We start from the raw sequence: 23,713 nt of genomic DNA, 5'->3' as shown, positions 1-23,713 counted from the left end.
TGAGCCATGCAGGCGCCCCATTTTATTTATTTATTTTTTAAAGCGTTTACGTATTTATTTGACAGACAGAGATTACAAGTAGGCAGAGAGGCAGACAGAGAGAAAGAGAGAAGCAGGCTCCCTGCCGAGCAGAGAGCCCAATGCAGGGCTCCATCTTAGAACCCTGGGACCATGACCTGAGCTGAAGGCAGAAGCTTTAACCCACTGAGCCACCCAGCGCCCCAAAGTATGTGATTTTAGGTCTATTTCTGCATTAGTTTTCTTTTTAAAAACAAATTAATAGGGGCCCTTTGGTAGCGCAGTTGGTTAAGTGTCTGCCTTCAGCTCAGGTCATGATCTCCATCCTCCGGTCCTGGGATGGAGTCCTGTGGCAAGCTCCCTGCTCAGCAGGGAGTTGGCTTGAACCTCCCCGTCTGCTCCTTCCCCATGCTTGTGTGTTCTTTGTCTCAAATAAAGAAATAAAATCTTTGAAAAAATAAAAAAATAGAATTAGGTTTGTGGGGGGAGCAATTGTAGGGTTACAGAAAATTGAGAAAAAAGTACAGTTTCTATTTTCCCCCCACCTCCACCCTGTTTCTCTTGTTAAATCTTGTGTTAGTGTGTAGGTGTGTTACAATTGATGAACTAGTGTGGAAATACCATTAGTAACTGAAGTCTATAGTTTCCATTAGGGTTCTTCTGTCTTCTGTGGGTTTTGAGGAATGTATAATGACATGTATCCATCATTATAGTATCGTACAAAATAGTTGCACTGTCCTAAAAATCTCCTGGCTCTACCTGTTCATCCCTTCCTTCCTCCAAATACCACCCCCAACCACCCCCAATCTCTAGCTACCACTGCTCTCCATAATTACTGTCTCCATAACTTTGAGTTTTCCAGAATGTGATATAGTTGAAATCCTACGGAATATAGGTTTTCAGAATGGCTTGTTTCACCTAACAATATGTATTTAAGTTTTTCTGGGCTTCCCCCCAACTTTTTAATCCTATTCTACATGTGTTCTCCTTTGCCATTTTTCATGTAGACCTAGAAACATTTTGAAGTTCTTTCTACATTAAGGTGGGATAAAAATAACTTTCAGTTCAGCAAATATTTGAGAGCCGGTTTTGTGCCCTTTGGCACAGGAATCCTGAAATGGCTAAGATGGGTTCTTGCCCTGAGGAAATAGATAAACAGATGAATTTAATAGCGCTAGGTGTTACTGAGGCTTTTGCTTAGGTTGACAAGGGCAATTGGGATTCACATGAGCTAGATAGAGTAAGACTTAAATCTATGTTGGATAAGGGAGAACCAGATTAAATTATATGTAGCATAGCTTTACAAAGGCTTGGCCATATTTTAAGTTCCAGTATCAACTAATAATGGGTTTTTAAAAAAAAATTTTTTTGTTTTAGATTTTCTGCATTGATAAAACCATGCTTGCTTAAGAAATGTTAACTATGAAATAAACTGTAACAGTTTTATGATGTACTTTGAGTTGAGTGATTCTGGAATGTTTTTTAAAACAAATTTATAAATTGGTGTAATCTGGAGAGAAGATCTGTTAGACCTTGTTTCTGCTTTTATTCCTTATGGGTGGTATTGAAGTCTGGTTGTCCTTTTTTATCTGTATAACTAAATATAAGGTCTTTATAAAAATTCTAGGTTGAAAGAAAAGGAAAATGAAATGAAGAGAATAGAAACTGTACTAAAAGAGAGGGAGAGTGATCTTTCTAGCAAAACAAAGCTGTTACAGGTGAATATATTAGTTAAAACTAATTATTGTGTGAATTATTGTCTTTGCATATTTTAAACAATTTTAACTACCACAAAAGAAAATAGGATAGAGAGATTCTTTCCTCCCAGCCAGGTACTGGGTCTCATTCTTCAGAAAACTAGCACTTATTTTTATATCTTTTGAGAAAGTGTCCATTCATAAAATATGTGTATACTTGTTTTAAACACATGTATTCAACTATACACAAGTTTGTAGTTGGCTTTTCTCCCTCTATTATTAATGTTTTTGAGATCTTTCCACATAAGCACATTTCTGTCTTCAAGTTTTAATGGTTTTGTGGTATTCTGTTTTATCATCTGCTGTCATTTATATAGCCTGTCTTGGTTTATGGATACCTAGATTACAGCATATGGATGCCTTCCTATTACAAGAGTGAACATCCTTGTGTGTGCCTTGTCAGTACTTTTGCTAGTATATCTGTATTTAAAACCAGGAAACAAAATTTTGGGCCAAAGGTTATGTAGTTTCTTTTTGAAAAGAGGTAGTTAAAATTGAAAATCCTTATCTCCTCATCCCCATGTTGTTATATTGAAAGTATTGAAAGAACATTAATTTGAAATGAAAGCAAATTTTGGATGGCTGTATTGTTTCCAACCACTCTTGCTTACATTTCTTGCTCCAAGTGTTCTGTTGCGTTCTCTTTCTCCGCTAAGTGGATTCATTTTAAATATTGTTAGATAGTGCTAAATCACCCTCCAAAAGTTTTTTTTTTTTGCATCTATTTGCATCTGTTGCATCTACTGCAAAGACTGTCACACTGACAAAGATGAAAACATTTGATATTATGCTTGAAAGATGGTTGGATTGTTGTAATTTGCATTTGATTGTGAGAGAAGTACTTGATTTGTCTATTAATTGGCCTTTAATTTTTCCCATATTTTTTTCTGGGTTGACTTTTCCTCACCAAATTAAAACCTTTTTTTTTTTTCCATAATAAGAGGTGACCTTTTGTCACCTAAGAAGTGACTTGTTTTCTTAAATTTTTAAAAAAATTTCGTTTGTGTTTTTCTTCCTACTTTTGGAAGTTAAAACTTTTATATACTCAAATATAAGTAATTTCCTGAGAAGTCTTGGAATGAAAAGTATTTCTTACTCTATGATTATAAAAATATTTTCACGTTTCGATATGTTTATAATTTGCTTTTTTGTTTGATGTCTTACTCGTGTAATTTATTTGAGTAAGTTCTGAGAATAGTGTTTTAGCTTTGGGGGAAAAAAAGATTAACCACATTATTAAAGAATCCATTACTGCTTTACTGGAGTAGTTCTGCTTTCCAGGGGACAATGTCTGGAGACATTTTTGGTTGTCATAGCAGGTGGAGAGGTGCTAGTGCATATAGAGGATGGAGGCCATAGATACTGCTGAACATGCCAGAGTATACAGGATGGTCCTGTTAACAGAGAAACATCCAGCCCAAAATGTCACTTAGAACTTGACCTACTGATCCAAAATGTCACCCTATATACCTTAGAGGTATTTAGATCTGTTTCTGGATCCTGAACTCTTCCATTGAGACATACTCTCAGATTGTTACTGAGTAATTTATTCTAATTTTATACTGTGTTTTAATATAGGGCTTAGTTTTAAATGATCACTTAAAAAAACTATTTTAGAATTACCCTGGCTTATATATGTTTCAAAAATTTATATGGAAAATAATCTCTGTGCAGGTATTCATGTTTAATTTTTGTTTCAATAGGAAGTACAGGAAGAAAACAAATTGTTCAAGTCTGAAATCGAGCAGTTTAAGCAACTGAACTACCAACAGGTAGGTACTATTAGGTAGCTTGCCCTTCAGTTATGTGGTAAGAAGTTATATAACTCATAACTGTCTATAAGTATTCTTAACTATTTTGCCTTTTTATGGAGACTAAAGTACCTTGTTTTATTTATAAGTATTTAGAAGATGTCCTTAAAAAGAGTAATTTACTATGCCATATGCAAGGTAAAATAATCTATAATTTATAAGGTATATGCAAATAATACTGCTACTGTATTCTAGCTCTTTTATATATCTCTGTGTTTTCAGATCCTCCAGAATGTTTTTCTTAGCAAGTCAGTTAGAATCCTAGAGAGGTCAGTTTAACTCTAGGTGTATACCGCATTTCCCTCCTCCTTTCCATCCCCCCCACCCCGCCCTCCCTGCAATTTAGTAATTGGAGAGAAACTAGGAAATGTCTAATGTTATGAATAATAGTTGGCCTCTATTTAAAATACTTTTTCAAGGTATAATTCTGCTTAATAAAAATAAAATGGAAATATGTAATTTTTTTAAGGTGTTAACAAAATATGGTTTGATTTTTCTGAATATATGTAAGCTAGAGAGTATTATGAGGGGCCAAAGAATGTGTTCTTCTTAGCAAGAAGATTATAGAACAGTGGTTCATTTTGGGAGATTGTAGTCATTCAGTTTGGGATACTATAGTATAGTAGGTAAGTTTGGGAGATTGAATGTAAATACTGTATGTGAAGGTCTGTATACTTATACATATTATGTAGAATTTCTGTTTTTACATGGAAGCTAACTTTTCTTAGTTTTTCTTTTGACTTCATCTTAAGGTTTTTGTGTTTTGTTTTTTTTGGCTTTTGGAAGTTTAATATAGTCCAATAAGAATTATACAATAGGAAGAGTTAGGGCATTAGCTCAGTGCTTTACATATATTGGAAATTGATAAATACTTGTTAAATGAAGAGTTTATGTTGTGGCAACGAAGATTCGATTTAACACTCAGTACTTTTCCAAACTTATACATATTTTTATTAAAATTACTTGGTCACAGGTATACAGAATATATAGTGTTTTTACCTTTGTTAATTTATATCTGAGAAGAGCTTTTTTGTAGTCTTGTAGAAATAACTATTTTGAAATAACATTTAACTTTTTTTAATAGGCATCATCTTTTCCCCCACATGAAGAACTATTAAAAGTGTAAGTAATAATTTTGATTCACGGTTTGGATAGTGGTAATCGTTTTTATGTGTTAAACAGTTCTCAGATAAGAATTTAATGTACCTCAAATGGCACCTAATTTTTCCATTAATGTTTGGATTTCTTGAACTACAGGGTCACTAGCATTTAGCTATGCCCTTGGCTAAACTGATGTGCTTTTTTATGATATTTGGATTTTTGTTAAGGGAGATTTTAAGGTTTTTAGTATTTTAGAAAACATCTAATAAAGCTAAAATACATATATGTGTGTATATATATATATATTTTTTTTTTTTTCAAAGATTTTATTTATTTGACGGTGAGAGAGGGAACACAAGCAGGGGGAGTGAGAGAGAGAAGCAGGCTTCCCACTGAGCAGGACCCTGAGATCATGACCAGAACTGAAACCCAGAGTCAGATGCTTAACTGACTGGGCCACCCAGTCACCTTAAGGAGACTTTTTTTACTAAAGCATTTTTCTTTCATTGTTAGCTTGTATTTTTCTGTAAAAGGGTATATTTAAGGTCATTTCAGCTAAGTTGGTATGTTTGAATATTCTAGTTGTTATCCACATTATGTATATTAGGTGATAAAAGTAAAGATTCTTTTATCTTGATTCATTTACAAGGTTGTTAGTTTACTAGTTTAGAATTATTTACTGGTATATTGAGTCTGGAGTTTGTATAGAGCAAAGGTCAGCAAACTTTTTCTATAAATGGCCTGTAGTGAACATTTTAGGCTTTGTGGGCCACAGAGTTCTGTTTTGCACCCCCCCCCCTTTTTTTTTTTTTTTTGGTTTGTTTGATTTAACAATTCTTTAAAACCATAATCTCTGCTCTGGGCTTGAGGGCCAGACTAAAAAAGTCTGTTGTTTGGGCCTCGATCCCTAATTTGCCAGCCTTTTATATAGAACCTACTCTTAAGAAGGAGCTATTTGTAATTTAACTTTCTACCCAAGCTGCTCTCAACTGTAACAGAATTAAATTGTGAATCTTTGCCATTGTTTTCTGCATTTCTGGGAATTAACTAATGCATTAGAATTAGAAAAACCTGAATCTTGAAAATGTTATGAAAATGATGATACCTACCTCACATTAATATCATACTTCTATTGTGGGTTAGCCATTTAAAGAAAGTCATAACTAATTTCATTACCTTTTGGGAAAAATATCAAAGGGAATATGTCTATGTCAGTTTTCATTCTTCTGAAAACAGCTACTTCCCTGCCACAGATAAAAATAGAAACAATTATAACTACAGCAGTTCATATATTCATGAACTGTTTCTTAAGAGGATGATTTCTCTTGAGCACAAATATCATCATGCCATATTGTAAAAGCCATTTTTGAAAGTAAGAATGTATCACAAATAGGTTTTCTATGGTGACAATTAATAGCTAAGCTTAAAAGAGTTTGCTTGTTAAGTTAATAAGTTTTGCAAAGCATCATCTACTTGTTTTTATTTTGTAGTAATAAATACCTTCAGTGTTTACCTAAAATGTTGCTATGTGTATTTATGTTCTGGTTTAGAATTTCAGAAAGAGAGGAAGAAATAACTGGTCTTCAGAATGAGTTAGATTCTTTGAAGGAGGCTGTTGAACACCAGAGGAAGAAAAACAATGTAAGCAAATCTTTGTCAGAATAAAGTTTTTCTTTTTATTCACTGAAATACCGTGCATCACATTTTTAAAAAATTTACTTCTGTAGTTTTCTTCCTGATATTTGTAAGAAAGTACTGTTCTGTGTGTGCCTTTTTGGGGAGGATTATTAATCGTTTTACTGGAGAACAGATATTTTAATGAATAAATGAAAAGATGAATTCGTGTACTTCTAATTATCATTTTAGATATTGAACTATAATTACTACAGCTTCAGATTTCTTGTTTTTTTTTAAATACAGCTAACTTTCTGTTGAACTTTTATTTGAAAAAATTATTTTTTCATCTCAGTATTTTAAAATCAGTGGCATCGCCTTTTAATTTGACGGGGCTAGCCTTTTTGTAAACCAAAAGTAACCCAGTATTGAAACCTAGTATTTTCAGTACTTGTCTTTCAGAGCCTTGTGGAACCTCCTTTGGATCAGATTTTTGGTAATTAAGATTATTAGGGGCCTTAGAGCCTTAATACATTAATACTAGAATGGGAAGGGGTAGTACCCTAAGAAATTTAAGTCCTAATACTTTTACTGAATAGACAGTGAATTTGGGTGATTTTCTTAAATTCTTTTTGACCAGAAGGTGATACCTGTAAGTAGAATCCAAACATTCTTGCTAGAGAAGGGATTTTTGCACACAAAAGTATGATTGCTAAGACGCCAACAAGGTTAAACATGTTACTGAAATCTCTTATTGCGGATATTGGTAGGAAATTGATATGTGTTTTCTAATGAAAGCTTAGTTTTTCAAAATTTGCATAAATTTGTTTAACAAGTTGACATGCACTTGCACCCCTGAGTTTGTCAAAATTAGGTATGTGAATTGCCCTTTGTATTTTTGTGTAATATTACTAACAGTATTGCTTGGCCACAAAACCTGAGGTGAATTTGCCAATATACTGCTAACATCTTAACTGTGTTTTATTATCCGGATTCTGAGATGAGGTGGACATAGTAATAGCATTCTAATGCAGCAGCATTGCAGCAGGCACTGACGTGTGTGAAAAGAGCCAGAACATTGGGGAATGAGTCCATTTTAGTTCAGCCACCACCCTGGCTGTGTACATCTGGCCAAAATTGTTAACTTACCCTACCTGTGGTTTCCCCATCTATAAAATGGGAGTAAACACCTCTTAGCGTTGTTGTGAGAGTTAATGAGAATTTATGGGAAGCACCAAGTTCAGTGTTGGGCACATTAAGAATTCACGTAAATGGTGATTATTGGCTTTTTATTTTTTTTTAAATCTAATGTTTAGATTTCTAAATCTGAAGAAAGACTGAAATATAGCAGATTGTCCTTACTGGTATTTGCTAATGAAATGCTATTAAAATAGATAGTTCAGAACTCAGTTTCCAGTGACTTCTTTTTCTCTTCCAAAAGAATGTGGTTTTTAGCTTTCCAGCCTCCCTGTTTTCAGCCTTGATCAAGTAGCTCATACATTCATGTCAGGTTGCTTTATGGCATACACATTTGACTATGCCAAAAAAGATGGGCAAGCACAAGGAGTGACTCTGTTATTCCTAGGTGGACTCGAAATGCATTAATTCAATAAAACCTATTTAGAGGAAATGATGTTTTGCTGTAGTGGAAAGTCTGAGTGTTCATGGGCCTTGTTTAAGAATCACATGTAAAGCTTTTTGCAGTACTTGTGTATTTGCCCTGTCCTTAATCCCCTAATATTTGGTGTACCTGAAACCATAGTTTTATCTTGGTTTGTGTGTTTACTTTTGAATGCTTTCTTCTTTGTCACATGTACACAGTAATTACTCTATAGCTGGCATATCTGGTGTGTATACTAAAACATGGGAAGTGGGCATCTTTATTTTCTCATTCAGACTTCTAAACATTGCTTTTTATTTTTTTGCTAATATACATATTTCCCATTGAAATAATTTTGCAGTAACCAGCATTTAAATGCAGTGCAAAATACTGATGAAATAAAAAGCAAAAAATCTTTCAATTATGGATAAACTGAAATCATTCTTTCTAAAAATGATTAGGACCTTCGGGAGAAAAACTGGGAAGCAATGGAAGCATTGGCATCAACTGAAAAAATGCTGCAGGACAAAGTGAACAAGACTTCCAAGGTTGTAATGCTAACTCCTAGAAGCAATCCACTGAACAGAGAAAATCTGCAGCTTGTCTTAAAATCAGACTAAAGCATTTAATTTTACTGCAATTTAAATATAAAATCTCCTTATCATCCACATTTATCATCTCTGTCATCTCTGCTTTTTTCATCTACTCTTTGAAGCTTTAATTTTGAGCATGCAGTTGTGATTACCTGATTGTTTGAGCTTTGGTGATGACTGCTTTAAGCTGAAAAATCTAAAGAGATCTATGCTACCCATGTAAGCTCTTGTCACTGTACCCCTTGTGGGTTAGTTAAGGGCACTTTAGTAAAAACGTTGGCCCCCAAAATCTAACTGAATTAACGAACACAATTGAATACCTAGATGCACACTAACTCTCCTAAGTTCTTTGGGGCACACCAAGATGACTCACACAAGGTAGAAAATAATCGAAGTGTTAACTACAGGGAAGGGATCAATTCTGGTGGTTCCTTAGAAGAAATGAGTTAAACTTGAGGTTTTGAAGTGGCTGGACAGTAATGGGGCATGTGTTATGTTTAGTATGGAATATTAATAAAAGGGATAGTTCTTTTGACCTGAGTATATAAAGTACTCCTAAAATATATAGCTCCCTCTTTTTCAAAACAATAGAAGATATTCTCCATGAGTTCAGGTTGTTCCATGGGTTCAGAGATTCTGATGGCTTAATATTGAGAAGAGTTGTTTTTAAAGATGGAGACAAATGAATGTGCCAGTTCAGTCAAGCATTTTGACAGTTTCTATCAAGAATATATGTGGGGGGAAAAAAAAAGAATATATGTGGAACAGGGGTATTGAAATTTGTAGATGGGTTAATAAAGTCAATTATGTGATTTAGTTGAGCATTCTCTAAGTATTTTGTGGACCATGGTAATCTATTGAATTTTAAATGTAGGTCTTAATGACATTTGAAGGACTTTTTTTTTTTTTTTAAGTAGAATAGTTTCTGTAAAGTTTTTTTATAATCAAGTATGTTTGTCATTATTTTTCCTCTAGTGTAATAGACTTGTACTTCTGTACCTATTCACCTGCCTTAAATTTCACTAAGACCTAAATTTGGGACAGCTGGCAGACACTGGGACTAGAGAAATCTAGGCCAGGGAAAATAGAAAGCAGGGCCAGCTAGGTAGGACGTTATTTCATTGTGAGTGGTTGCAGTCAGTTCCATTAGCAATGGGGGTTCTGGTGTAATTTCTGGTTGTTTTTGTTACTTTGTATTTTACTCTTAACACCTGCGTTGTAGTTTTTATTTTGTTCATGAGACTGGGTTTCTGGGAAGTATGCATCCCTTACTTAATATCATGCCATTCCTGCAAGAAATTACAGGCCATCGTTTTCGGCATTCTTGCATATTATTTCCAAAAGAGAACTAGAATTTATCCATGTTTCATCATGTGCTTGGTATAGAAATTGACCCTTATTTCAAAACTCAACACCACGTGTATGGTGGCTTGCATAGCTAGTGATCTGCAGAGAATAGAATTTCCAGTCTTTCTCTAATTTAATGGAATTTACACTGTTGTCAGACAGCCTGAGTATAAAGTGATGTTGATTGAAGCAGAACCATAAGTTATGCTGGAAGGAGAAAGAACTCTGTAGAACTCCTTTAGTGCTTTTGATGATAGAAGTAAGTAACAATAACTTTATGTAAAATGTAAGAGAGGGTGATACACTGCTTTTTCACAGTTATCTTTAAAGTAGTAAATACTCTTGAGGAGCTACTATAAATGATAGGCTCATGTGGAAGATATTTCATAAATATTACACTTAGATAAAAATAGCAACTTTCCATATCCAGATCTTTTCCGGGTATTAAAGTGGAATAGAAAATGCTATCCACAACCAAAGTACTAAATTAGATGGAAACTTTTTAGCAAAATTAGTACAAATCAAAATTAACTTATTTTTCTCCCTCTTGTTATAAATAAGACACATTTCTTTTAGTTAGATTCTTTTTCCCTTGGAAAGTTTTCCATAAAATTTCGTTGCACAGTGTTCTTTTCCTATTTTTCTTTAGTGATTGTTCTGCCACTTCTGTCGTCAGATGATAAAAATGACCTCTTAATTGTGAATTAATTCTAAATTAGCATTTAATCATCTTCCTTGAATGAATGTATCTTCTGCAGTTAGGTGTATTTCTGAAAAATAGTGGACTTTATTGAATCACTGGAAGTAATCCATTAAAACATCTAGTAAAATACTGCCACTAATGTTGAAAAAAAGTTTTTTGTGTGTGTACAGAATGTGATGAATCTCTAGCTTTTTATTGTGTAATTTTAGATTTTCATGTTATTTAGACTTTTTTTTTTTTAAGATTTTATTTATTTATTTGACAGAAATCACAAGTAGGCAGAGAGGCAGGCAGAGAGAGAGGAGGAAGCAGGCACCCCGAAGAGCGGAGAGCCCAATGTGGGGCTTGATCTCAGGATCATGACCTGAGCTGAAGGCAGAGGCTTTAACCCACTGAGCCACACAGGCACCCCTTATTTACTTTCTGAATTGATGTGTATTCATCTTAAATCAGCGATGGATTTCAAAGGTTACATTTAAATGGTGTTTGAAAGATAAGGTTGAGATGTTGCTAGCTTGCTTTCCTTCTTGTCATCTGTTGAACTTCACAAGTGTTTTTTTTTTCTTGGCTTAGTTTAGATGTGCGTTTTTCGGGTGTCATTTTTAAAATTTTGTAGAGGTAGTTTGACCATTAGATTTTTATTTAACGTGTAATCAAGTCATTACCCTAATTTTGACAAACCATAGTTTTGAGTTAATAATTGATACCCATTGTAGTTTTAAAATCACCAAATTTAGACATGCATTTGTAATACCTTTAAATTTACAGCTGATAGTCCTGTGAGTGTCAGAATTAGTCTTCTTGATACTTGGTATTGGTGAATTAATCACCATCAGTTTTTCCTCTCTTTCTTTCCTGTTTTTCGTATATGTACCACCCATCAAATTTTGATGGCCTTTTTTTTTTCTTTGTAACTTCACTTGACCTTGAAACTGGAAATGTGGAAATGCCATTTTTAATCCCATGATGCTTTTTTTTTTTAATAGAAAGAGATTTGCCAGCCAGTAAGCCTCAGTTATATTGTCCAGGTAGATATTTTTTGCATGTAGTTTAAGTTTTAGCTGTAGGAAGTGTATTTTTAATTTTTTGTTCTTGTTTGTATTTTGCATTGATTCTAGAAGGGCAGATCACTTGATTTCTAAGAGCAAGGAAAGTGTCCATATTATCAGATACTGCCTTGGTTTGATTAACTTAAAACATCATTATTTAGGATGCTTTAGAAATTTTGCAGATTTTTTCTTATGGAAGCATTTTAACGTTTTAAAATAAGAAATAGTAGCTTTTGTCAGTATTAAGATGAATTTTTAAAATACTGTGACTTTTTCCTCCCTTAAAGCTTAAAAGGCTTTTTTAAAAAAATTCTAGAATCTTGTAAGTTTGACTTGGTTCCTCTTCTGCCTTAGGAAAGACAACAACATGTGGAAGCTATTGAATTAGAAGCTAAAGAAGTTCTCAAAAAATTATTCCCAAAAGTATCTGTTCCTTCTAGTTTGGTAAGATTGATTTATTATTTTTTAAATAAGTCCTCTTTACCATTATTTAAGGAAGTTGTGAATAAACAACATTTGCATTCTACACTTGGTTTAGAAGTACATCTATTCCTTAATCTTTTCTATTTTTAGCATAGGGTGCTTTTGAGTAGGTAAGATAAATAGCTTGGTTCAAAACTCATTTCTGTTTATTCAACTGATATTTTTGTTGTATGCTATGAAATTTACATAATATGTATTATTTAGAAGATCATAAAAATTTGGGAGAGAAATATTTCTTAATGTTTAATAAACCAGTTATGTTTTTAATAGCTTTATTCAAAACAGCATGATTTTATTATTGTAATTTAATTTTTTGTATTTATATATATATAAATATATATATGTGCATATATATATATACATATATATATGTATTTATTTTTAAGTGGGCTCCACAGTGCACATGGAGCCCAACATGGGGCTCGAACTCATGATGTTGAGATCAAGACCTGAGCCGAGGTCAAAGTTGGACACTTAACTGATTGAGCCATCCCGACACCTCAAAATAGATTTCTTCTAGTTTTAGGAACACCTTTTTTTTTTTTTTTTAAAGATTTTATTTATTTATTTGACAGAGATCACAAGTAGGCAGAGAGGCAGGTAGACAGAGAGACAGGGAAGGAGGCTCCCTGAGGGGCTGAATCCCAGGACCCTGGGATCATGACCTGAGCTGAAGACTGAGGCCTTAACCCACTGGCCACACAGGCGCCCCAGGAACGCCTTATTTTTTAATTAAATGTGTTAATAGTTTGAACCAGGCTCTTTTCATTTCAAAGCTCAAGATTTTGGTCACCTATTAACTTCTTTAAGGAAAGGCTTGAAGATAATACAGAAGATCTTGCTTTACTTCAGCTTAAGTGAGAGATAAAAGTTTCTCTGATTCAGAGAATTATTACAGTGAATATTTGAGGGCAGAGTGAGTGCATGTAGTTTCTTAAAATGATTAAAATTTTATTTTCATGGAAAATTATATAAACACTCAGAAGTAGAGAGAATAGCATAATGAGGCTGGTGTACCCCATTCATCAGTACACAGTCTTATATTACCTTGTTTCTTGTACTTCCTAGATTATTCTGAAGGAATTCAAACATCTGAGCATTTTGTCTATAATTATTTTAGTATATATTTCTAAAAGATAAGGATTGCTTTAAAAATAATATTAAAAATCCTTAATTTATACATTTGTCAATGCATTTCTCCCTTTTGCCATATAAATTTTCAGTTTTAATGAAATAACAACCACTTACTCTAGTTTGTTATAGTCAGGACCTAAGTAAGGTCAGTATGTGATTGGTTTAAGATGTCTCCTAGATCCTTTTGATTCTGCAGATCCCCTCCTATATGTTAGCAGCCCCCCCCCTTCTCTTCTATTTTCTTTTCAAGAGGAAGAGAGTGAATTTAAGCAGGCTACAGACCCACCGTGGAGCCTGATGTGATGCTTGATCTCATGAGCTGAAATTGAGTCAGATGCTTAACCAGTGGTGCCACCCAGTCCTCCTCCACCCCCCGCCTTTTTTTAGACCAGGTAGTTTCATAAGAAATTTCCCAGTCTGGATTTAACCAACTGCATCCCTGTAGTGTCAGTGTGTTCTCTGTTCTTTTTATGTCCCATAAATTGGTAGTCATTAGAGTCCTGATGAGATTCAGATTGTCCTTCAGTTGTAGGATGGAGTAAGGCAAGACTTCTTTTTTTTTTTCTTTTTTAAGATTTTATTTATTTATTTGACAGAGAGAGATCACAGTAGACAGAGAGGCAGGCAGAGAGAAAGAGAGGGAAGCAGGCTCCCCGCTGAGCAGAGAGCCCGATGTGGGACTTGATCCCAGGACCCTGAGATCATGACTCGAGCCGAAGGCAGCGGCTTAACCCACTGAGCCACCCAGGCGCCCCAAGGCAAGACTTCTTCATAGCAGTGTTGTGCACTTCTATCATGAGGTCTGTAAAAGGTCTGCTTGTTTTTCTTTGGCTGATGAGAACTTACTTAGGCTGGCTATCAAGTCTTTTTTTTTTATTTATTTGACAGACAGAGATCACAAGTAGGCAGAGAGGCAGGCAGAGAGAGGGGAGGAAGCAGGCTCCCCACTGAGCAGAGAGCCCGACGTGGGGCTCAATCCCAGGACGCTGAGATCATGACCTGAGCCAAAGGCAGAGGCTTTAACCCACTGAGCCACCCAGGCGCCCCAAGTCTTTTTTTTTTTGACACAGCACTGCTAAACTCTCACAGCTTCTTTGTTTTGTGATATGACAAGATGTTTCTGATTTATCGTTTACGTCTTCTACCCCAAACTTGGGAGTCAACTGTTTCTCCGAGGAGCTCTTGGCTCTTCTTTCTGTGGGTGCTAGGTGTGGTATAAGTAAATTTAATAGTCCATTTTATGTGTAGTCTGAGTTTAGCTGTTGCTCTCAGATTATATCTACATACTGTCTACATTTAACTTGTACAAGAAGCAGCAATTCTTTTGTTTCCTTGGTAACTGTTGTGGATACATTTGGGTTTGATCACTATAGTTAAATGTCTACCACTATGAGTTCAACTGATGAGACAACTTGTACTGGACAGACTTAAGGATACATTGTTAGTTCTAGTGCTAGTCTTACATGAAGCCTAGAAAAAGGGGTTGCTATTTGTTTATTTAATGTTTTTTCTTTTATGGCCATGACCTGTTTTTATTTCTACTTTACAATTTTATTACTTAGTGGAAATAAAATTGGGATTTATTATATTTGGCTATATTGAGCTGAGAGTTAGTGATTATGATATCTGTTCTTTAAAGATTGTATAAAATCACTGACATGAAAAATTCTTCTTAATGTAACAGACTTTTTTTTTTTTTTAAAGATTTTATTTATTTTTTTCAACAGAGAGAGAGATCACAAGTAGGCAGAGAGAGAGAGGAGGAAGCAGGCTCTCCGCCAAGGAGAGAGCCCGATGCAGGGCTTGATCCCAGGACCTTGGGATCATGACCTGAGCCAAAGGCAGAGGCTTTAATCCTCTGAGCCACCCAGGGGCCCTAACAGACTCTTTCTTAACCGCAGTATTACTCTCAACCGCCATATAGGTTTTGACACTACAAATATTTATAAATTACCATAAGATTTGGGTGATGATATTTCGCTTTTGTTCATCCGCTTGTTAAAAGTTGGCTATTTCTGTATGTAGTCTCTTATTTCTATTGATATATAGAAATATATCAACTCTGCTACTAAAAGTATAGCATTTTTAGGCTTTTGAAAATGTGAAGGATAGATTAATTTATGATAAAACAGTGTTAATTAAAGTTATTAAGTTAATATAGTCAGTAGATATAAAAGGAATTTTATACATGAAGTAAAATCTTTTTACTGTTTTCTTTTGCTTTTCTGCTAGCTAATCAATATAGGAGAGATCCAAACTATATGACCTAGAGGAATGTTTACAAACTTTAAGCAACTAAATCATCTTTTCAGCTGACTTTTAACTTTTATCGAATTCCAGTATTTGAAGCTAAGTAGGATTTTAATAGTATACGTTTAGTCTTGGATCAAATTTATGATGTAAGAATGTAATTTTGGGGGGCCCCTGGGTGGTGCAGTTGTTAGGTGTCTGACTCTTGGTCTTGGCTCAGGTCAGGGGCTCAGGGATGTGAGAACGAGCCCGGCGTTGGGGTCTGCATTGAGTGTGGAGTCTGCTTAAGACTTTCTCCCTCTTCTCCCCCACACCACATGTTCACTCGCTCACTGGCTCTCTCATTCCCTCAAAAATAAATAAATCTTTAAAAAAAATAGGCCTTTTTGACCAATTGGAACTATGAGTTACTGTACTGTGGGGTGATCACAGCATCCAGCTTTATTTGTTTTTTATTATTACTTGATAAAGTATAGAGAATCCTGATTCAGCCATATCCGTAAAGCTTTAAATTTGAGCAGTTGATAGAAATCTCATGTGTTCTTTTTCCTCGAAGTAAACTAAACCAAAGAGTTTAAATCAAATTTCCTCTTAGTCTCTTTTAAGTATCTAACAGATACTCTTTTTTTTTTTTTTTTTTTTTTAAGATTTTACTTATTTATTTGACAGACAGAGATCACAAGTAGGCAGAGAGGCAGGCAGAGAGCCCGACATGGGGCTCGATCCCAGGACGCTGGGATCATGACCTGAGCCGAAGGCAGAGGCTTTAACCCACTGAGCCACCCAGGTGCCCCTATAAGAGATACTCTTTATCAGAGTTTAAAATTTGGACAAGAAGCATCAAAAATGTAGGATAATTTATTCTAAAATCTAGAATGACTTAAACCAAGGTATATGCCTTGTTTTTGCATTAGCTAATCTATCAACACAAATAGAGCTTTTTTTTTTTATTTATTATAATTTTTCAAAGATTTTATTTATTTGAGAGAGATAGCAAGAGAGAGCACAAGCAGGGGTAGGGGTGGAGAGAGGGAGAAGCAGATTCCCTGCTGAGCAGAGAGCCTGATGTGGGGCTCAGCCCCAGGACCCCAGGATCATGACCTGAGCCGAAGACAGATGCTTAACTGACTGATCCACGAAAGTGCCCCCTTTTTGGTGTTTTTTGTTTGTTTGTTTGTTTTTTAAAGATTTTATTTATTTGAGAGAGAGAGAGAGCATGAAAGGGTCGAGGGGCAGAGGGAGAAGCCGGCTCCCTGCTGAGCAGAGGGCCCGATGTGGGACTCGATCCCGGGACTCCAGGATCATGACCTGAGCCAAAGGCAGTTGCTTAACCAACTGAGCCACCCAGGTGCTCCCCCTTTCTTGGTTTTAAACAAGTAAATGTTGGGGCACATGGGTGGCTCAGTGGGTTATGCCTCTGCCTTCGGCTCTGGTCATGATCTCAAGGGTCCTGGGATTGAACTCTACATTGGGCTCTCTGCTCAGCAGGGAGCCTGCTTCCACCTTCCCCTCTGCCTGCATCTCTGCCTGCTTGTGATCTCTCTCTCTGTCAAATAAATAAAATCTTAAAAAAAAAAAATTTAAACAAGTAAATGTTTATGCATTCTTACTGCTTCTCATTATGCTTTTAAAAATATTTCATTATATGTATGTATTTCTAAGTATTTTCAAAATCCCTGGAGCACCTTCATAGTGTTTGAAATCCTCTGAATAAAGTATTTTCAGTTCAACTTCATTAGTTCATGAACTCAGAACACTTCTTTTTTGAGAATCGGTTTACCCGAGAAAAGTTTTGAAATTTATTTATTTTCACTTTTCTCTGTTTTAAAGATTGAATCTATTAATCCTGGCACTAGTAAGTGGTAGAGGCTGGAATTAAGTGAACTCAGATCTCTATTTATCTCTATTATTTTCAAGACTGGGTTAGGTACAATTTATGCAGCAGTTATGTTCTTTGAAATTTCCAGAGGGGTGGTGTTTGTCTATAGGTTTATTTCATGGTCATCTAATTTAGTTGTTTCAAATGTTTTACCTGTTTCATTTAGATATTTTTGAAAATTGGTTATTTTGACTTCTCTTTTTTACAGAGTTACAGTGAATGGTTACGTGGATTTGAAAAGAAGGCAAAAGAATGTGTGGCTGAAACTTCAGGTTCAGAGGAGGTTAAGGTTAGTTCAAGAAATGAACTATCTATGTTGTAACCAGACATGGAAGAAAGAAGTAAATCAGACTTTGTCTTTATGAGCTTAGAAAGATAAAGTATATATTATGGGTAGAATAATGACCTTTTGAGAAAGTATAAGAAGGTGATTTCATTTTGTATAAATTTTGATAGAAATGCTGTAAGTCTTCATTGCGTTTGATAAGTATACAAAGCTAATGTTTGCTGTTTCTTTAACTCTGTATCTTAATCATTTCTGAAACTGTATATTTAACTATCTCTTACTCTCTTTTTAGCCTGGGTTTAAAAAGTAAAGATCAGTTGAGGTAGGTAGGTAGAAACTGACTGATTTGCTAAAGTATTCCCCAAATACATCATTAAAAGTGTTCAGAATCTAGATGTGTTTTTATCTTAGCTGAAATTTGGAAGATTTTTTTTGTATCTCAAGTGGCATGAATAAAATCCTCTTTTCCATGTGTGTGTAGCATAGGTGTTGTGACTTGACTTCACATGTGGTTCTGCTTTGATTTTTATCATCCTGCTAAAGAGTGATAAGCCTGTTATAAATTGTGTAATATATTTTATAGTAATCAGACTCAGAGTTTCTTTAGTAAAGACAGATGACCAAAAGGGTCATTGAACTTGATTGCTACTCAAGAAGGTTGAAATGTAGTGTCTCACTATAAAACAATTAGAAACCATTTGTCATTATATACCATTAAATACTGTAACAAATTTGAAGCACACAAAACTGGTAAAACTAGAGAAGTTTTCTTTATTTCATTCTTTTCTAGGTTCTAGAGCACAAGTTGAAAGAAGCTGATGAAATGCACACACTGTTACAGCTTGAGTGTGAAAAATACAAATCCGTCTTAGCAGAAACAGTAGGAAATGATTTTTAACCTACATTTTGGCTTTATTTTTAAATTAACTTATTCCTTAGTGGCTTAAATAGTTTATCTTGTCATTAGAACATGAATTTTTCAAAACAACTATGCTTTTGCCCATAGGAAGGAATTTTACAGAAACTACAGAGAAGTGTGGAGCAAGAAGAAAATAAATGGAAAGTTAAGGTTGATGAATCACAGAAGACTATTAAACAGGTACCTTAAAAAGCTTAGAGCAAGTAGTTCTCAAGAATGTGGGCCCTGGATCAGCAGTATCCATAAGCCAGAAACTTGTTAGAAATGCCCATTCTTGGGCCCCACCTGAGATTTTCTGAATCTGAAACTCTGTGGAGACAGCAGGCTGTACATTAAAGAGCTTCCACAACTGATTCTGATGCCCACCCAAGTTTGAGAATTATTGTTTTAGAGCATGGCTGAAAGGTAGTTATCTAGAATGTAAAGTGCTTTGGAAGTTATAGAACTACTATGTGATAAAATAAGGCAAAGAATTTGGGGTTCAGAACAAGCTTTGCGATGTTGATATGTGACCCATGATATCGTTTTCAAGAAAAAGTTAATGAGTCTTTCTCTTCATGTGATCTGAATATTCTTGTACAGCCCTAATTTTTCTCCCATTTACTTGGCTCTGGTAAAGAGTGTCATCTGTTGTAGTAGTCCTCTTCATATGGTGACAAATGGTAACTAGACTTATTGTGGGGAATATTTTGTAATGTATGAAAGTATCAAGTCACTATAATGTACACCTGAAACTAACAGGATATGGTATGCCAGTTATACTGTAATAAAAATCCATTACAATAAAGGGAAAGTAAAGAGTGTCCTCTGTTGCTCAGTTGTTTTCCTGGGCCAACCTGTACAGAATTTAGCATTGCCTGTGGTATTCTATGTTAATGCATTTGGGGATTAAATATAGCCAATTATTAAATGATTGTTAGAAAAAAAAATAAGCATTTCTAGCTAGGCCTTAATATAATATGCCAATAGGGTATGTTTTGGTGACAATATAAATCAAGTTAAATGTCATGCTCTCACTTTCAAGGTCTTTTAAAATTCAGTATGACTTTAGAATGAGACGCATTTCAAAATCTCTGAAGTGTCTGATTAAAATTCTCCCAGATAGCAGCTCTATATTCTTGATTTACTTGGTCATATAGTTGTTTCACATTTCAGATGCAGTTTTCAGTCACATCTTCAGAACAAGAGCTAGAGCGATTAAGAAGAGAAAATAAAGATATTGAAAATGTATGTTATTTCATCGCTTGACTTATAACCTGTGGACTCATTTTTAGCATTAAGCATTGTCTTAAGATCTGTTTTTTAAGATTTCTGTAATGATGCAGTTGTTACGCTTTTAAAGAATATCTTGGGTAGGGGCACCTGGGTGGCTCAGTGGGTTAAAGCCTCTGCCTTCAGCTCAGGTCATGATCCCCAGGATCCTGGGATCAAGCCCTGCATCAAGCTCTCTGCTTGGCGAGGAGCCTGCTTCCCTTCCTCTCTTTCTGCCTGCCTCTCTGCCTACTTGTGATCTGTGTCTGTCAAATAAATAAAATCTTTAAAAAAAAAAATCTTGGGTAGTGTTTGAGATGATATTATATTTGTAAGTTCCATAACTTTCCATTATGGGGGAGCATCATAGCATCGAAAGGAATTCTTAAATGTGTTAACATTTTCTTCTTTGTTGCATTGCTAGCTGAGAAGAGAACGAGAGCATTTGGAAATGGAACTAGAGAAGGCAGAAATTGAACGATCTACCTATGTTACAGAAGTCAGAGAGGTACTTAAAGAATTTTTTGACCTTGCTTCTCAATTTAAATTAAGTTTGTAATAATGATAAAATATTTCAGTGTAAGTTGTTTGTGGCAGAGCTTCCAAGTAGCGTACAAAACATGGGATATCATAAGGAGATCAATCTTAAACTCTAAACTTCATTGCAGCTGAAAGATCTGTTGACTGAATTGCAGAAAAAACTTGATGATTCATATTCTGAAGCAGTAAGACAGAATGAAGAGCTAAATTTGGTAAGAAGCTTGTTCTCCACTGGGTATCAAGTAGGCTCTGAAAACACTTGTGTTGACATGTGGAGAAACCATCCAAACTTTTTCTCCTTGCTAACATCTTTAGCTTGGCATTTTTATAAGTTTAAGATAATCTTCGTATTCTGATGACTCCTAAGTTGATCTTTCTTTTCTTGACTCCTAAAATGATCCTTCTTTCTTAGCTCCTAACAATGGCATGTTTGGCTTGCAACTCTTTTTTCCAGAAAAAAATTCATGTTTTGTAAAACTTAATTCTTTGGACAGCATTATTTTCAGTTAATAAAGAAGTGAAACAAATAGATAAAGATTGGCTGAATTGTGAAGATTCTCTTTTTAGAGTTAATGATTGATAGTTAACTGGTCTTGTTCTCTAATCTGAAGGAGATTATTGAAGGTTGAAGATACATATTCTTCATTCAAGGGCAATAATTAATTTCAGCTGCTTATTTTAACTGGTCTTCCTACAAATTATAGATAACAACAAGCTTGTGAAAGTCTTTATCATCAACATAATATTTAGAGTATAGCAATTCTAAAACTGTAGACTTAAAGTTAACTAAAGATAGCTAAATGCCTTATAATGACAGAGTACCCTGTATTCCCATTCTTAAATTTTCTGGAAATTTAATGGATTCTGGCAAATTTACAAATTTATACTTTAGCTGTTACATAAATATTACTGTCTCATTGTATGTTTCAAACAATCGTCGTCTTTCTGTGACTGAAAAATTAATACAACACGTGACTAAATTGGAAGTATCTGAATAAACTCTAGGAAGATTATAGTTAGTTTTCTCCTCACCTCAAGTCTTGCCCGGTTTGGAATTTTCTTAGTACTGCTGTGTGTATCAAATAAAACTTGTTAACTCACTCAGTTGTGGTTGGTCTTCTGTGTTATGGCAGTGATTTATGGAAATGAGTTTTCAAGGTAGGGCTCTTTGAAAAGTACACATAGAGTCCCCCTCTTTATTTTTGAAATAAAATTTTGGTTTTACTTTTCTTCTTCATTTTATTTAATTGAATCATTCCCACTGCAATGTGTGACTAGTTTTATACATATGCTTGTTATATATATTGTACAGATCAGGACAGTGATTATGCCATAGCTGAAAGCCTTAAGCCTTACCTTATAATGTGTTTTTTAAAAATCATTTTTAACTACAATTGTTGGAAAATTTACTTTTAACTTTGGTGCTTAGTAGCTAACCCCAACAGTAGCATCAAACCCATAGGATTATGGTTAAATTCAGCCTAATGTTCTTGTTGTATTTTTGCCTCTTTACTTCTGTTAAGGGGCCATTTTAAATGATACTTGTTTCTTATTTTTGCCTTGAATTCATAATTTTTATTTTAGTTCCGTTTGCTCAGGATGACTGTTGGCACATTTTAAGATAAAATAATTTTTTTGCTTATACATACATTGTATGTTTGGCGGCCAAGGGAGTAGTACTCTGATGTACTAAATAGAGTTAAGTGAAAGAGCAAAACCTGAAGCATTTGGGTCTTTAGATAGAGTTCCCCAAATAAAATTTCCAAATGGAATGTCCCTCATTAATCCTTTCTTCAGTTGGAAAGGTTAGTATCTTATATTTCTCCCTTTTGGGTCTCCAGAAACGAGTATTATGCCTATCAGTGTTAGGGAAAATTAATTAACTTGATGAGTTTAATAAGAAAGTTATTTGTTGTCAGTGTAGTCCATTTCCCTCATTCTTATTTAATCGGAGCATTTATCATGAGAAGAGGCATTACATATTGGCACTAGAGTTTATAGAACTTTATAACTGTTGGGACAAATTGGTTCTTGAGAAGTGTATCTTAAGACATTGTTTATTGTATAATTAGGCCCGTGTGGTCTTGCACTGATTTCTTTAGTGATGTTTTAAAGGATGATCAACATTTAAATTTTTGAAGTTTTCATTTTACTGGATTTGTAATCTTCCATTCAATGTTTTTTAAAATATTACACAATTGACTGTTAACTCTATAGGTCATAAGTCCTTAAAAAACCAATCAGTAAAATTTCTGGCCTATTTGCCTTTTACTTTAATTTAAATATGAATGAAGTACTTTTTGAATAGTGAATAGTAATACTTTTAAAAGGCACTTTACTGGAATGTGATGGTTTTATTTTTACATTTACAGTTTTCTACTCTGAACCCTACTTTGTTTCTCTAGCTTTTCTTATATTTAGCTTTCCAGATGGGAACCTCCACTGCTTAGCTTTTCTATACATCTGGTGCAGCATATTGGCTAATCCACTGTGCATAATAACTGTTAGCGATCCCATTCTTTCTCATTCATTCTTCTAGAGGTCTCAGCACAATCAAAGAAGGATGCAAATTAAGTTAATTGTGGTCCTTTATTTTTACAGTTAAAGACACAGTTAAATGAAACACTCACAAAGCTTAGAACTGAACAAAGTGAAAGACAGAAGGTAGCTGGTGACTTGCACAAGGTAAGACACTGCTTGTCTTAAAGATGCCATATCACCATGCTATGTTGTTGTGCCTTGAATCTTAAGTAAACATACTGCTAATTCTGGATTTTTGTTCATATTAATGTGTTTATAAATTTAAGCTGTTGCATTTTTGGAACTACTTTCTGACTTGTTTTTCGATTATTCTTAATTTGCTTCATTATTTCAACACATTTATATAAGTAATTACTTTATAAAGTACAGATTAAGTTTTAAGTGTAATTGAAGGTACTCTTTTTTAAAAATGGGGTTACATCCATATATTGTTTTGTTGGGATTTTCTTTGTAGTTGCTTACAGAGTATGTTTCTTTTGATTTTTATAGATCCAAAATGTGTAGACCTTGGATGTTTCAGAAATTTGTTCCTTTCATTTATTTCTTTGTGGAGATACACTTCTTTAATCTCATATATAAGTAGGGAGGGGTTTTTTTGTTTTTGTTTTTGTTTTTGGGGGGGGTAGTTTTTAAGATTACATTTCTTATTCTCTACATTAGGATGGCAAGTTATTTTTAATTCTGTTTTTAGGTATTTTTAATAGTGCAAGTCACATATGCTTGTATCAGAGCTGCTTTAGCTCTATGATTGTATTTGTGGGAGTCATTAGGAAAACAAATATGTCACTTTTTTACAGGTTGGAAGAAATATTTTTGTTTGTTTTGTATGATATAGCT

General features: G+C 34.5%; 1 protein-coding gene across 11 annotated transcripts in view; it reads left to right on the top strand.

Annotated features, from left to right (window-relative positions):
• The window catches only part of KTN1 (kinectin 1), a 102,912-nt gene that overhangs the window by 71,081 nt on the left and 8,118 nt on the right, over positions 1-23,713 (top strand). For 3 of the 11 annotated variants that reach the window (XM_082735042.1, XM_082735045.1, XM_082735044.1), the window contains 13 exons: positions 1,646-1,736; positions 3,479-3,547; positions 4,671-4,708; positions 6,238-6,328; positions 8,363-8,449; positions 11,948-12,037; positions 17,548-17,628; positions 18,416-18,505; positions 18,632-18,724; positions 19,700-19,771; positions 20,220-20,303; positions 20,464-20,547; positions 22,937-23,020. In XM_082735042.1, coding sequence (XP_082591168.1) covers positions 1,646-1,736; positions 3,479-3,547; positions 4,671-4,708; positions 6,238-6,328; positions 8,363-8,449; positions 11,948-12,037; positions 17,548-17,628; positions 18,416-18,505; positions 18,632-18,724; positions 19,700-19,771; positions 20,220-20,303; positions 20,464-20,547; positions 22,937-23,020 — 1,054 coding nt within the window. The remainder of the gene's footprint in view (positions 1-1,645; positions 1,737-3,478; positions 3,548-4,670; positions 4,709-6,237; positions 6,329-8,362; positions 8,450-11,947; positions 12,038-17,547; positions 17,629-18,415; positions 18,506-18,631; positions 18,725-19,699; positions 19,772-20,219; positions 20,304-20,463; positions 20,548-22,936; positions 23,021-23,713) is intronic. The other 8 variants (XM_082735047.1, XM_082735050.1, XM_082735048.1 and 5 more) reach the window with 3 other exon arrangements.

This window comes from Mustela nivalis (genome assembly GCF_964662115.1).
Source record: "Mustela nivalis genome assembly, chromosome: 6".
Classification (NCBI taxonomy): Eukaryota; Metazoa; Chordata; class Mammalia; order Carnivora; family Mustelidae; genus Mustela; species Mustela nivalis.
This window is presented reverse-complemented; position numbering and strand designations above follow the sequence as displayed.